Source organism: Mchenga conophoros, linkage group LG3, assembly GCF_057382185.1.
Source record: "Mchenga conophoros isolate Kocher_MC1m ecotype Shallow Benthic linkage group LG3, M_conophoros_male_GT1.1, whole genome shotgun sequence".
NCBI lineage: Eukaryota > Metazoa > Chordata > Actinopteri > Cichliformes > Cichlidae > Mchenga > Mchenga conophoros.
The window spans coordinates 31,744,317-31,761,002 of record NC_140528.1 but is presented as its reverse complement, the minus strand read 5'-3'; the positions used below and the strand labels follow the sequence as shown (position 1 = coordinate 31,761,002).

At 40.2% G+C, this 16,686-nt stretch overlaps 1 protein-coding gene across 5 annotated transcripts in view; it reads left to right on the top strand.

Moving 5' to 3' along the window:
* The first annotated feature begins 4,354 nt into the window (after window positions 1-4,354).
* Window positions 4,355-16,686, top strand: part of LOC146578152 (butyrophilin-like protein 2) — a 31,076-nt gene continuing 18,744 nt past the window's right edge. Inside the window, exons 1-3 of one of the 5 annotated variants that reach the window (XM_085257735.1) lie at window positions 4,355-4,385; window positions 11,745-12,095; window positions 15,469-15,795. In XM_085257735.1, the coding sequence (XP_085113861.1) occupies window positions 4,355-4,385; window positions 11,745-12,095; window positions 15,469-15,795 (709 nt within the window). Of the gene's footprint in view, window positions 4,386-11,707; window positions 12,117-14,296; window positions 14,405-15,468; window positions 15,796-16,686 lie in introns of those variants that run through there. The other 4 variants (XM_085257743.1, XM_085257753.1, XM_085257726.1 and 1 more) reach the window with 4 other exon arrangements.

Sequence of the window (16,686 nt, the reverse complement as noted above, 5' to 3'; positions counted from 1 at the left end):
CTGGAGAAAATCCACTTGCATGGAACAGAAGAGGCTGTGGAGTGCAGGAACCACACTGCAAGTTGGTAGATATGCAGGTATTCCTGGGTCCTGCAGACTATCACCTAAAAACAATAAACAAAATGATTTTCTAAACTGTAGCAATGTAATGTACGTATAGTGTCAAATACATTTTTGTAGTCTTCATTAGCTTTAATTCACATGGAAGTGTTCCTAAAGTCATATGCTGTAATGATATTTACATTATGAAAACATGATTTTGGACATTTCAGGTTTTTCACTTCGGCAGATAAAATGAATTGAGCAAAATCAACTCAAAATATTCCCACACGCCAGAACGTCCTCTCTTCCTCGCTGGCTCCATATCTGTCAGTGGAATGATCACCTCGTCGCTATCTGTCACCATCAACACACTCCACGAATCCCGTGGATGATTCACTTCCTTATATCCGTTTGAATCAGGTACTGAAGCAGTTACGTGCGTAATGAAGCTTCGGACGTCACTGGTCACGTGACTTTTGCCAAACGAAGCAAGCCTCGACACAGTGCTTCTGAACCAGTGTGTTGTTTTTTTCGACACACGCTCCGGAGCGTCAGCTTCAAGCGGGCCATCACTACCTGAGAACCTTCACAGACATATGGTAAAAGGGAGATGCCAGCAATAAAGTATGCTTAAAAGAACTTCAATCGTCTGCTAATGCTATTTACTTATCAGCTTCCTTGCTGCTTAAGTTATGCTACATCACACTCCTAAAGATGATTCAGCTGCGGGATCAGACTACCACCAGTGCAGAGCTTGCTTAGGAATGGCAGCAGGCAGGTGTCAGTGTATCTGCATGCACAGTGAGGTGAAAACTTTGGGAAGATAGCCAGGTGTGAAGAAAGGTAGCAAAGAAGCCACTTCTCTCCAAGAAAAAAAACAGAGACAGACTGATATTCTCCAAAAAGTACCGTGAGTGGACAGCTGGGAACTGGAATAAAGTCATTTTCTGTGATGAAGCCCCGTTCTGATTGTTTGGGGCATCTGTAAAAAGGATTGTCCAGAGAAGAAATGGTGAGCGCTACCATCAGTCCTGTCTCATGCCAACAGTAAAGCATCCTGAGACCATTCATGTGAGGGCTCACAGAGCCATGAATAAAGAATGGTATCAAAACATCCTCCGACAGCAACTTCTTCCAACCATCCGACAACAGTTTGGTGAAGAACAATGCATTTTCCAGCATGATGGAGCACCGTGCCATAAGGCCGAAGTGATAACTAAGTGGTTCGGGGAATAAAACACTGAAATTTTGGGTCCATGGCCAGTAAACTCCCCAGACCTAAATTCAATTGAGAACTTGTGGTCAATCCTCAAGAGGCAAGTGGACGAACAAAACCCCAAAATTCTGACAAAATTCAAGCATTGTTATGAAAGAATGGGCTACTATCAGTCAGGATTTGGCCCAGAAGCTGATTCACAACATGCCAGGGTGAATTGCAGAGGTCTTGAAAATGAATAAACAACATAGAAAGTATTGACTCTTTGAATAAACTTGATGTAATTGTCAATAAAAGCCAATGAAAATTATGAAGTGCTTGTAATTCGACTTCAACACATCACAGAAACAAATGACACAAAGATCTAAAAACACGGATTCAGCAAACTTTGTGAAAACCAATATTTGTGTCATTATCAAAACTTTTGGCCGTGACTGTAGTTTCTGTCCACCACAAGACAGAGGAGCACATCACAGGCCTAAACCCTGCAGGCGTCAAAGCAGGAGGTGTTTCACTCCTGTTTTGCACCTGGAGACGGTTTATGCTGCAATCTGCAACAAACACGCTAAACATAACAAATCTCTCACATCTTAAAATTGACTGTTGATATCGTTCGATCTCTCTCTCGCTGCCGTCACTCCCAAAACTTTCCCTCTTCCTAAATAACCAAATCCCAGATGTTTCCATCTCATGTTTTTTTATTGGTTGACATGGTGCATTTTTCAACCAACAGGAAAGTGGTGGCATATTGCGCTGTCCTTAGAAAATAGTCCTAGATCTATTTTGTAAACTTTGTAATATATTCTATTATTTAATTAGTCCAGTGTGTTACTGTTCTTCTCTTGGAGTTAATGTAGCCACATATTTTTCTTAGGCATTATTGAAGTATTTTGATTCTGACCATGTATTCTGAAAAAAAGCTTTTTTTAATGATAACTCTGGTTTTAGTGGCCTATCAACATATTTTAAAAAACAGGATTTAGAAGCGTCTGTCAACCCCAAAGGGTTAATAACGCTCACCTTCACTCCATTTTCAGAGTGAAACAATCACTTGTGTTAAAATCTGAACATGCCCATGGTGTTGATTCAAAATGTGCTCTGAACGGCGTTCAGTTCTGTGTCTCCATGTTGGGTGAGTGCTGAGTATTTGTACATGTGTACACAAAGGGTTGTAATGCATGTTTGTGTCTGTGTCTGAAATAAAGCATCAGTCCAGTTTGAGTTCTTCTTGTTTGTGTGTGTTTTTTATTTCAAGCAGCAGGAATAAAAAAAAACAAGTAAAAATGTTAATGAAGTATTCATGTGTGAGACAGTATGCTGACAGTACTTTGTTCAGCTTTTACATTTTACCAGTCCTGGCCTCACAGCTTCTGCTTTTATTGAACCATAAGGGTTCCTTTTAAACTCTGTGACTATTTTTGTATGCAAGCTCTTCTTCAGCTTTCTATTTTGGCATCTCACTAATCTGCCGCACTCTTCATCACCTCTGTTCTGGTTATAAGAAGAATTTTTAGATATTTAACACATTATGCATCTACTGAATTTCTACTTTGAACCAACCAGTTATTAAACCAATATCAGATTACAGAAAAGCAAATAATAAATGCACTCTTTCACATCACAAAAGCTAAATAATAATCAAAGTCACCACTGAACAGCCAATATTTAATGCAGCTGTAGATGTGCACAGACAGTTTCCTGCTGCAGTTTATTTTAATTGGATTCTGTCACAGTCTCACAGTGAGTCATAGTCATGCCACTTTCACTTTTAATTCATGTTTTCCTTTACATTTTGCAGTATTTTATTTTTACAGTACTTTAGTGATCACTCTCCATTTACATGTTTTTTGTGATTGTGGTGTATTTGTTTCATACTAGTCAGAGATTATTTTGTAGTGTCTTCAAATGTCCAATAGATGTCACGAAAACTCCCCGAATATGGAACATGAAGTAGATTAACCTCTCTCGTCGTCTTTATGGCATGCTCTAAATACACATACATGCATAAAAAAGCATTCACTCACCCATTCAGATCATTAAATTTAGGTGTTCCATCTCTCTCATAGTCACAAGTATATAATGTCAGCACCTAGCCATGCAGACTGCTTCGACAAAGATCTGTGAAAGAATGGCTCGCTTTCAGGAGCTCCTTACATGTCAGCGTGGTGTCGTGCCAGGATGCCACGTGCGCAACGAGTCCGGCCACGGTCCGTTAGGGTCATGGATGAGAAAGTCCGGTGTGGAAGAATTTGACTGGACTGCACAGAGTTCTGAGCTGACATTATTTCTTATGGATTAACTGTTGTTGTTGTTTTTGTTTTGTTTTTTAAAGTCAGTATTATTAAACTTAAGAGACGTGGTCAATTATTGATTATATTATTAATAATGATTATATTGATCCTAATGATTAATACATTCATATAATTTCATGTCTACAGCATCAAAGGTCTGTGATGATTTCTTAATAATGTCGTTATGAATTTGTTTGTGGAATCGACTTAGATGAGAAAGTGGATCTGTGAAAAAGTGTTAGAGGTGTGTGGTGTCTGCCAGCAGTGTCTGCTGCTCCTCTTCTCGCCTCACCCAGGCACTCCTCGTTTCCCCTTTCAAAAGGCTTCTTTTGTCTATTAATAGACAAAAGAAGCCTTTTGAAAGGCTAGCTAATCTCCACCTGATTTACCAGGTCTGCACCACACCCGCTAGTCGTTGAATCCAGCGCAGGCGTTGACGTTACTGTCGGCTGGACCTGCGGAGGGATTCTCAGCTGTGATGGGTTCTCATGATTAGAGTAGTTTGGTCAGAGACTGGAGAGTTTCAGGTGTGGCCTGTCATGATAACTGTGACAAAAAGATACCTGAATAAACCTGCATTTTAACAAACTATTACTTGAGATCGGGAAGCCCAGGGACGTATCTGCCTTCATGCATGAAGCTGAGCTGTGGATCAGCTTCATGCCTCACAGCCCTGTCAGACTTCAGCCTCACGCCGACACTTCCTGTCAAACCGAACCTAGCCTGCTGTCAGAGTCACAGCTGAAGGAAGAGCAGGAGTGTGTGGGAGCTGCTAACAGGACTTTGTGGTTTTTAAAGGAGGATGATGATGTTGCTGCTGCTGCTGCTCATTAACGGTAAGAACCTCTCTGAATAATGATGGACCGCGGACTCTTTAGCGACATACACACACGCACATGCAAGAAAATATCAATTTAATATCTTTACTGGTGAAAGAGTGAGGGACGGTCTGAGGAATGCCGGTGTCCCCTGCGTCGGGAGGGCTCACTGGGCTGTCCAAATCACGGACAAACAGTATCCCACATTCTTGATTTTTAGTTCACATACACTTATACTAACTTATTACTCTTGGAATTTTGGAGGTTTTAGCACTTTATACAGTGAAGTTGCAGGAGGGTACAAATAAGTATCAGGCCTCGTTTTTTTAATAATCCCGTCTGATAACACGTGAGAAGAATAAATGTAGCATTTTCTGTTGTCACCAACAAACAGATCGATTATGTACCGACACTCATCTTTCACTTTTTCACTGAAGTAAACCTCACTACTTCCACGTCTGGTTGTTGGATTGGAGACGGAGTCAACTGAATCCGTTCTCCCTTCCGAGCGCGCTCCCGACTGGTGGTTATACCTACCTACCTTGGCACGACACATGGATTAGGACTGATACTGTGGATTATGTAGTGAAAGGTGACATTTGTGTCAAGGCTGCTGTGTGGCCAGGTGAGCCAGATGAACAGGTAAACGGTGAAATGGGCGTGTGGTGGATGTGGTTTTTCTTTCGATCTTTAAAAAAAAAAAAAGTAAACGCTGGAAATATTAGAATAACCAACCAGTGCAAAATTAAAAAACACCAAGTTACATTTAACGACTGTTTAATGGACAAAACTGTTTAAACCTGTGGTTCTCAAACTTTTCACAATGAGTACCACCTCATAAAATATATGGCTCTTGAAGTACCAGCCTTATGACCGACATTAAAGTACAGTAGTATAGGCCTATTAACAGTTTACAGGAGACAATTTTATTTCTTATATGAACGTTATTTATTTTAACTGTCATGAACAGGATGTGACATAATGATAATGATAACAACTATACTGCATTAAAACATTCACAGCAGGTGGGATATCCAATCTTTAAGTCATGACCTGATGAAACCTGCTTCCAGGTCCAAACTACTGTGTTTATTAAGGCTGTGATCAGTCAGTGATCACTCTCTGGGTTTTAATCATCACTATTCATTTTAAAGCTCAATTTTTAAAACCTTACGATGTAACTACAGCCCAGCCCATGCAGCAGTATATTAATGACTAACCTTATATTGTGGATGGATTATCTCAGTTGTTCTCCTGACTGAAGTTTGGTCTGTGTACAAACTCCTGCCATGCGATTGCATTTGTCCCTAACCATCGGGAACCCTCACGTTAACTTTTATGGAGTGGAAAAAAGTTAGCGTTCATCCTCCAGCTTCACTGTGCCTTGCCAACTCCTCGCCTCTGACCTCAAAGGACCTCATAGACAGAAGACTGGCTACTAGGAGCTTCTTCATGCAGGCGATATTTCCGATGGCATCTCCCATGCCCCCACAATTCTCCCCGGGGCCTCAGACTCATTGATAGTGACTGGGATCACGGCACCGCGGAAAAGGGCTGTGTTTTTACGATCAGCGTTTTGTCCCCACAGCAAAACGCTGTCTGCTGCCTTGCAGTTTTAAGGTCCAAATTGGAGATTTCCCGCGTACCACCAGAGAGAGCCCAAGTACTACCAGTGGTACGCGTACCACAGTTTGAGAATGACTGGTTTAAAGAAGTGCATCTGAATCCATTGTAGGTAACAGAGACTTCATGAAGGCCCAGTACTCTAGTGAGACACTTTATATTGTTTTTGTTTGTCTTTTTTACTTTTATTTGTCAACATTCAGTACAGTTTGAATACAGTTCATCATTAATGCAGACTGGTTCAAACCAAATCAAATCAAAATTTATTTATATAGCACATATTAAAACAACAGTGTTGACCATAGTGCTTCACAGTCAGTAAAAACATGAGACAATTAAAACAAACAATAAAACAGGACAACAAACAATAGGTAACAACACAATAAGCTAGACCAGCCAACTAGAATCAAAGGCCAAAGTAAAAAGATAAGTTTTAAGATGTGATTTAAAAGACTGGATAGACTCGGCAGTACAAATATGAACAGGGAGGTTATTCCAGAGTCTAGGTGCTACGGATGCAAAGGCCCGGTCACCTCTCGACTTCATTCGAGACCTAGGTTGTGCTAGGAGCATGTAATTGGATGATCTAAGTGCTCTGTTGGGATTGTATAAGTGGAGTAGTTCAGAGAGACAGCTGGGCGCTAAATTATTCAGAATTTTAAAAGTGAACAAAAGAATTTTAAAATCTATGCGATATTTAACAGGGAGCCAGTGTAATTTGGCTAAAATTGGAGTTATGTGTTCATAGATTCTCGTACCTGCTAAAAGACGCGCAGCTGCATTTTGAATTAACTGAAGCCGGTAAAGAGAAGAGTGTTGGAGGCCCGAGTAGAGGGAGTTACAGTAGTCCAATCTGGATGTGATAAATGTGTGGACAAGCTTTTCAAGGTCCTTTAAAGGAAGGAATGGCTTTGCTTTAGATATGTGACGCAACTGGCAAAAGCTGTTTTTTTACCACAGTGGAGACCTGTATCTCAAGTTTAAAAGAGCCATCCAGGAACACTCCAAGGTTTCTTACAGTGAGCGAGAGATGGCTAGCGAGAGGGCCTAGGGCATCAGCTAACTGGTCTAGCGGAGTGTGACTACCAAAGACTATGATTTCGGTCTTATTCTTGTTCAATGTAAGAAAATTATGTGATAACCAAATTTTAACTTCATGCAAACAGTTGAACAGATGCAAATGGTATTAATGAAAAGTTTCAGTCTGGTTTTAAACCTCGCCACAGCACAGAGACAGCCTTACTTAGAGTTTTTAATGATCTTCTTTTAACTGTTGACTCTGGATATTTCGTGGTTTTAGTTGACTTATCTGCTGCTTTTGACATGGTTAACCACAATATTCTTCTATCAAGATTGGAACATGTTGTTGGTCTCAAAGGTACGGTTTTAACTTGGTTTAAATCCTACCTCTCAGAGAGGTCGTTCTCTTTTGCCATGGGGCAACACTCCTCGGCTTCTGCCCCTATTTATTGTGGTGTGCCTCAAGGGTCTGTGCTCGGTCCTGCTCTTTTCTCTTTGTACATGTTGCCGTTGGGATTAATATTTAGAAAATACAACATCTCCTTTCACTGTTATGCTGATGATATCCAGATTTATTCACCTCTGAAATCTGATGTGTCTGCTTCGTTGCAACCTCTAAAAAGGCCTGATGTTGTTTTAGAACTACCTATTCCAATATTTTGGAAATAAAAGGGAGTTTGGAGATCGGTCTGTAGTTAGTGAGACCATTAGGGTCAAGATTTTTCTTTTTTCATAATAGGTTGCACAACAGCATGCTTAAAGACAGACGGTACACAACCTGATGACAATGATGCATTCAGCAGAGATAAGATACAAGGACCAATAACATGTAAAGCTTCCTTAAAGAAACGAGAAGGAAGACTATCATGCGGGGAGCCAGAGATTTTGAGATGATCAATTATATCTTTTAAAGCAGAATAAGACACTGGCTCAAACTGTTGAAAGACAGTCAAGCATTCAGAGGCTGGAACTGGGTCTAAAACTGATGATGAATGAGATGGATGAGAAGCCCTTAGAGCTGAGATCTTTCCAGAAAAATATTTTAAGAAATTATCACAAAGAGCAGGGGAAGCATCCCCATAAGTGGTAGTGCGAGGGTTTATCACAGAGTTAAAAGTATTAAAAAGGGCTCGGGGGTTGTGGCTATTAGTCATAATAATGCTAGACAAAAAGGCAGATTTGGCAGCTTTAACAGACTTTTGATACTTAGATAAACAATTATGGAGGATGTCCAGAGAGACGTGGAGTTTGTCTTTCCTCCATTTTCTTTCAGCACGACGACATTCACGCCTAAGGGCGCGAGTAGTATCATTTAGCCAGGGTTGTGAGGATTTGGCACGTTTAATCCTCAGAGGTGCCACAGAGTTAAGAATGTCAGCGCATGTAGTATAAAAGAGGTTAGTAAACTCATCCGCTGATAAAACCCCATTACAGTTAGCATCAGAGAGGGGAGAGTCAAGGAAAGCATCAATGAAGTGGGCGATTGACTGGGAGTTAATCGTGCACGTTTGCCGCACAGGACCATCACTGTTCAAATCCACTTCGCTCGCTATAGTATTAAACAAAACCAGGAAGTGATCAGAAATCCCAGAATCCTTTATGTCAATGATGCAAATATCCAGACCATAAGATAGTACCAAATCAAGTATATGACCTTTAGTGTGAGTTGGTTCACTTACCCATTGTGTGAGATTGAGGGTGCTAATAAGAGCAAGGAAATCCTAAGCTAGTGAACTGTCCTCACAGCAAACATGAATGTTGAAGTCACCAACAATTAGTATACGGTCATAACGTAGCACAAGGCTCCCCAGTAGATCAGCAAATTCTGGAAGAAAATCCTTGATAAGTTTCGGGGCGCGATACACCACAGCGCAGAGGATGGAGGGGACGCAGTTCACTTCCAGTAACTGCATCTCGAAACTGGGGTACAGAACAGGTGGCAACTGCCGACATCGAAGTTTGTCTTTAAAACCTGAAATTAGCCCTCCACCTCTTTCAGTGGTCCGGGGTGAGCTAATAAAAGTGTAGTCAGGTGGGAGCAGCTCCGAGAAGGGAAAAAGTTCACCGGGGCGAAGCCAAGTTTCCATCAGGAATAAGAAATCCAGTCCCAACGATAGAATAAGATCATTTAAAATAAAAGTCTTATTCGTCAACAGAGATGGGCAGTAACGCGTTACTTGTTACACGCTACTGTAATCTGATTACTTTTTAAAGTAACGAGTAAAGTAAGGGATTACTATCGCAAAACGGTAATTAGATTACCGTTACTTTCCTGTAGGAATGCTGCGTTACTAAAACCATGATTTTTTTTTTCTTTTTTCTTGCGAGAATGTCTCATGGCAATGACATAAGCGAGCGCGACGTTCGTGACAACAGCTGTGTGCAGATCAACAATGGATAATATATCGATTGTGGGAGAGAGTATGAGCGTGCAGCGTTTAAAGCGTGGAAGTACTGACCTTTGGGTTTGATTCCATAAAAAGTGAAAAAACATTAGTGTCCGTTGTGCGTGGGAAGAAAACTTCTTTTTACAGCGAAAAAAAAACCATAAACAAGCACCGAGTGCGCAACAACATAATGGGAAATTCACAGAGAAACTCGCGGATTCTTCCACTGACCGCTGCGGCACACCTGCACCAGGGTAAACCTCCGCCTACCCCACTCCTGCTTTACAGGTGAAAACAGAGCAACAGGACCGCTAGTCGTTGACTTTATTTATTTTCTGCTGTGTTTTACTTGCATCTATTTGAAAGAGTGAGTGTAAACACACAAAAAAAAATATTTTATGTGCTGGAATGTGCAGAAAATAGATTTAAATGTTAAACTAATTTCTTCAAGTCAGAGAATGTTGCATATAATTAAATTTTTGCTTGATGCATGAAGTTAAAAGATTAAAACTGATAAAACAAGTTTTAAAAAGAGACTTTTCCATATTATTACATTTTGTATGATGGATTATGCAGAAAAAGTAGAATTGGGCTGAAAGATCTATCGCTTTATTACCTCTTCAGGTTGTAAATCGTGTTTTTAAAAAGTAACTAAGTAATTAATTACTTTTGAAAATAAGTAATCAGTAAAGTAACAGGATTACTTTTTGGGGGAAGTAATCAGTTACTGATTACTTTTTTCAAGTAACTTGACCAACACTGTTCGTTAATGACCTTGTATTTAGCAAGGCCAGAGTGGTCACACTGTTACTGGTAGGAGAACGCCGCACCAGGCGAAGGTTGCCAAGATTCGCACCTCCTCTGGAGGACCGCACCCAGCACCGAGCAGGTGGAAGATCAGCTGGGAGGTCCAGGTAACCATAAGGTACAACAGGGCGCATCAAGCGGTGACAGAATAGTCTGAAGTTAGCATGGTCCCAGAAGGCAGGAATAGATGACAAGATGTTTATAGAATAGCGATCATTTGTCGCAACATAGGACTTTAAAAAGGCCTTGATACAAACACGGATGCCGCCACGTTTACCCCGTCTCCGTGAACGTTTCCTTTGAGAGAAGGTAGATGGTAAATGGCGGAGGTAATCAGGAAAGTCCTTTGAAAGCAAAGGAGGATTCACAGATCTCCATTTAAAATCTTGTGGCTGGTAGTCCAATGGCCGGAGATTCAAAAGAGTTTGCTGATCATAGGCAAGTAACGTGGAGACATCAGGGCAGCAGGTAGAGAGAAGGACGACAAACAACAGCGGAGTAGACGGCTTGCCGTAAACACTGTCGCCATCTTGTTGTTCACAGTAAATAGAAAACTTTCTTTCCTCCATCGGGCTGCCACAAACGATTATTTTGATAGTCGACTAGTCACCGATTATTTTTACGATTAGTCGACTAATCAGATCATGCATCTATTGGATGTAAAACATACAGCTAATTGCACCAGCATGTCTTATATAACTATCATTAACTTACAGCTTAATGTGTTTAAGGTATGTGCTAATATAAAGACAAGATGATAGTTTATTAAACTTTTAATGAAATTTGTAGACTGTCTCTGTGGAGTTCAATAAACTCAGCCGTCTGCTCCTTGCTATCTAAAATATAACAGGACACTGGAGTACATTCTCGATTCTGTCACATTTTGGTTTAATCAGTTTTCTGTTTGACATTTATTCAGCTTTGTGAAAACTATTACTTTAATCTCAGCCAATCTCAGACTATTAAATTAGTCGTTGATGTTTTTGATAGTCGATGTAATCGTGACTAGTCCACTATTGGTGGCAGCCTCAGTCCTCCAAGACATTTAAGAAATTTGAAGCTGCTTCAGGGTTTAAAGGCAGTCTTTGGAAAGTACAGTAAAGACCAGGAAGAAGCAAATTTTCCAACATTTACTCCAGACCCAGAAAACAATAATTGATAATCACAAAAAAACTGAATGATTTTACCCTCCAGACCCCTGAAATGAATAACAAACCATGTTTTGGTTTGGGGGATTACATCCTGCACAGTTCTTTAAGCTTTGCGAGGTCTCACGCAAGCAGTCAGTCAGTGTGTGAATGGGTGGATGACTGGATGTGTAAAGCGCTTTGGGGTCGTTAGGGACTAGTAAAGCGCTATACAAAATACAGTCTATTTACCATTTAACAGATTAATGTTTATATATTTTTGACTTCACTGTCTAAATTAAATTGGATTGTCTCACTGTAAACTGTTCTCTCAGTTCCCTCAACATAAACATGGACTCTGAGACAAACCCACAGCATGCAGTTAATTTGTGTTTCTGTTTGTGTGTCCTCAGTTTCCCAGCATGCCCTAGCTGTGGTGGTGAAGGTAAATGAGGGGGCAGAGTCTGTCCTACTGCCCTGTGAGTTCCCAGGTTTAATACCTCATGATGACCCCACAGTGATGTGGAATCGCAGTGATCTTCATAACAAATCTGTTCACCTACTACGAAAAGGAAGAGATGATTTCAGAGAACAAAACCAACGTTACAGCGGGCGCACATCTATGATGCCTGATGCTCTGACTAACAAAAACTTCGGCCTCACTCTGAGAAAACCACAACTGACTGACAGCGGCAACTACACCTGCTCCATCGGTGATGGAAGAGAAGAAAGGAGACTGAAAAATGTACAGCTGCAGGTCAAAGGTCAGCAACAAACCCAAATACGTGCTTACAGCTCAAAAGTCAGTACTATGGACAAAGGTCAGAGGTCAAATTTAAGGGAGTAGTTCTGATGCATCTTATGGCTGTAGTGCTGAGGAAAACTTCTAAGATGGTGTTCTTGTATCATCTGGACAGAGAAAAGAAGACAAGGAGACTTTGGTGGAATGAGAAAGCACAAGAAGTATTCAAAGGAAGACATTAGCAAAGACAAACTGAGTAGGTCAGCTAGAGGAAGAAAGTAGGCAGGAGTAATGGGAGGCCAGGCGTACAGCAAAGAAAGAGGTGGCAAAGTCTTATTTTTTTGTTTGTGAAGCTGGATAATAAGGAAAGAGAAAATAACTTGTATTGATTGGGTAGGCAAAAAGATTGAGATGGAAGGCATGATTTTACACTGCTTTGAAAGCCTGGTTCTGCCAGAGGTTGTATATTTGTTGGGGCTTTCTCTGTAGTTTTGTACGGTCTTTACTTTTGCTTTCCTACAGTAAGTCTGGTCTACTTTCCTAGACCAGACTTACTGTATGTTAATGTGTAAGCACCACATAGGATGTAACCCTCTAAAATAGCTGTAAAAACAGAAATGAATGCACAGTATTCTTCTTTTCAGTGGGCTGGTCACGATAATGGTTAAAGATGAGCAAAAGATTCTAGTTTGATTTAAGGAGGCAGACACTTTGACATGAATGTATACAACATTTTGGGATATTATTTCTTTGTGGTTAGCGTCACTTGCTCTAAATCTAAAGTGTTTACAAACAGCAGACGATGATCCTCTTACAGTTTTTCACCTTCTGCTATGCCAGTCGCATATGCAGTCTTACACGCCTCTCTGCAGCTTCTCTCCTCCTGTTATCCCCCAAAACCATATCTCCATAGAGAGTGTCAGCTCCCAAACATACAAAAAACAAACTACCAGCAAAAAACAACTTAAACATAAAAAATCACAAAGAAAGAACAATACAGTATCCACAGCTGAACCAAAGAGTAAAACAGTGAAATGTGGATTATTAAACATTTGGTCTCTCTCTTCCAAGTCTCTGTTAAAGCGCTATACAAATACAGGCCATTTACCATTTGTTAGTACATGACTTAATAATTAATCGATAATAATGACAATTCATTTGAAACTCTAACTCCTAACACTGTTTCCTGAAAACCCTATCTTGTCTGACTATTTCCAATTAATATTTACATTTACAATAATAAATTACACAGCAGTAAAAAGATCTGAAAAATCTGGCCTCAAATCAGAAGTACTTGACCCCGTGGTATAATCTCCAAACAGATAGCCTAAAGCAGATAATGCGTAATCTCGAGAGGAAATGGCGTGTCACAAATTTAGAAGATCATCATTTAGCCTGAACAAATAGTTTGTTGCTTTATAAGAAAGCTCTCCGTGAAGCTAGAACATCTCACTATTCATCACTGATTGAAGAAAATAAGAACAATATATGTATATCTGTGTATATTAATGTAGGGTCTAATTTTCGATATTGTGGCGAGTTCAGGAATCACACAGCAGGGACTTCAAAATTAGATGCTGACTCTTTTGATGATCCTCTTACCCCACTGGCACACAAGGTTGAGCTCCTTTTATTTTTTTTAACACTGTGCTTCCAAGATGGTAAATAACCCTGCACATAACTTCACTCATGGTGTAACATCTCTTTTCCACCTTAACAACAGCTGTGCATTAAAACAATTCAGCAACATCTGCAGGAACAAAACTAAAAGAGTTGCATACCAATAACAAATATAGAAAACAAAATTTCCTTAAACTTAACAAGAAGTTTTCCAGAGGCATGATGGGAGATTATATTTTTAGGTTTTCGGCATGGTTATGTGTAAAGTGCCTTGAGGTGAATGTTGTGATTTGGTGCTATATAAATAACATGAAACTGATTGTTTTTATTTTTATAGAAATGTGTCAGAAGCTGTTTGTTTTTTAAAATTCTAATGAGAGATTTTAATGATCTGACACCAAAAATAGTCATTATGATCGCTCAGTAATTGGTAGCCAAAGCAATGTTTCATAGACTACAGTTTAGCTGACATTCAAAACAAAAGAGCCGGAGAATATTGTTATTATATGATTATATAATTATGTGATTCAAGGATAGAGTTAGAAGTCAGGAATCTCAATGTAGGTCAGAGTTCATATTGTTATTTTCTTTGTTTCACCACAGAACGGTTTCCATCCTGGGCCAAAGTTCTCCTAGTTCTCCTGGTTCTCCTGGTTCTTCTTGTGGTTTCTGGAGGTCTTTTATTTTATTTCCGACAGTATTTCATGTCAGGTGAGTGTCTCCTACTACACTACCCATGATGCCGATGGTTAGCAGGTGTCCTCTGGTGGCTCCTTGACTGTGGCTCACACAAACTTGTTCCAGAAGCTGAAAGAGTTGAGAGTTACAAACAGCTGATACAGAGAGCTGAAGAGAAACTTCCAGGTTTGTTCCAGAAGTCAGAAAACCTCCTTCAGACTCAGTCATTGATCAGTGAAACAGCTCCACAACATGACTTTACTAAACAGTGTGTGTGCTTCACTGCATTGATCTGACACAGAGGCTGCATGTGGACAAGCTGTTCTTCTTCTGTGGTGGTAAACAGCAGCTGACATGGAAACATGTGCTGACAGTAAATGTTGCAGCAGCTTCAGTAAATGCTCCTCCTTGAGTTGTGCTCAGTCATGTGGTGGAGAGCTTCAGATGTTCAGACACATGAGATCTTCATGGTTTCTGTGCTGATGTGTGTGAGACATGGCCGACTGTGGAGGCTCAGTCTGTCTGTGCTTCTTCATCCAACATGTCTGCAGCACTTTACAGGACGCTGCAGACTAGTTACCAAAGAACGCGTCAGAAACACGTCAGGAACAAACTGTTTGTCTGAAATCCACTTTAATTTTTATTTGCCTATATTTGGCTTCTGAGATTATTTTTATGAAGTGACTTCTTAACTTGAATGGAATATTTTTCAGACCGTAATAATTTGGTTCATTTGTTGTGCTAACCTCTTAATAAACAATTAAAAGTTGAAATCCGTTTTTCTTCAGAAAGTTCATAATAACCATCCCGATGAACATTATCTCTGACTGGGCTTTTTGGGTTTGTTTAGCCACAATGACAGTATGGAGATGTTTAACTTTCATCATAATATATCCCTCAGCTAACAGGGTTAGAATTTCACTTAAGCTTAACTTTTTACCTGAAAATCCTGGCTCTGTCACGCTTGTCACCACTATTGCGCTTCATACCAGTCGAACATGTTTTAACTACAAATATTTGATGTCATCCAGTCAAATAAATGGTGCTCAGTGCTGCTGATGTCTGTACAGCTCATGCAGTGATCTGTGTCCTCTCAGACCATCATATAGTGGTGGATTCAGGGGTGGAGTCTGTCCAGCTGCCTTTAAAAACCAAAGTTCACCTTCCTGAAGATGTTAAAGTGGTGTGGAGTAACTCTTACGACAAAAATGTCCACGTGCATGAGAACGGCTCTGCCCAGCCTGGAGAAATGGACGATGAATACAAGAACCGAACAAAGATGAAGAGAAAGTTACTGGAACCTGGAGACCTCAGTCTGACCCTGAAACACCCCACAGATGGAGACAACTCCACCTACACCTGCACTGTCTACAGCAGGGAGGGAAACATCCTGCTGAAGAAGGACGTGGAGCTGAAAGTCAGAGGTCAGTGCTGTAGATACAGGTCAAAGGTCAGAGGTCATACTAATGATGGTGGTTCAGTCTCAGTGGCTCCATCCAATAATGTTACAGTGTTAGCATGTCTGATGTTTGTGGCTGTTTTGGTTTTTATTTGATTTCCAGCCAAATGTAAAAGCTTCAGCAGATGAACTGTAGGAGCAAAGTTCATGTGTGAGACTTCATCTGAAAGGTAACATCTTCTAGTTTCTGAACATGTGTTTGTTTAGCATGTGGCTGAAACACAGGCTAAGCTAAGTCAGCTCCAATCTCAGTAAAAACCTTCCTTGGTCCTCATCTATAATCAGTCATATCTGAGTCACAATAACTAGAAGATGATTTCTAGCAGAAGTGTGAAAATCTCTACATCCTTTCTCCATGTTATCATCCAAAGCTGTGTGAAGTTTCAGAGCTCTGCAGCTAACAGAGACTTTTTTCCCCCCGCCTGTCCTGTTTGTTTCATTTGCCATCAGAATTATTGTCTAAAGGCAAAGAAAGATGCCCAACGGATATACTTTACCAATTAAATTTTATGTGGAGTGAATAAATAAAAGTATATTTACGGTACAAACTCCAAAACGCGTACAAAAGACAACAGAAGTGCTCCAGGATGGTAGGGCACAGTATTGAGCTTTTGTTACCTTGTGGCTACACAAGCCAGGAAGTACCAATGACTGGATTTTGTGTGTGGTAGTAACAGGTAAATGAACATTTTTTTTAAAATTATTTGAATATATATGAGTGCTTGTGTATAAATACACAAACAATACACATATGCTTTCAATTGTGTTATTTAAGTGATCTAGGTAGCTCTGTTTTGGAAGTTCAGTTAACGCTAGAAATGTCTGTGAAGGTTCTCAGTCATCCAGGTCATCGTAG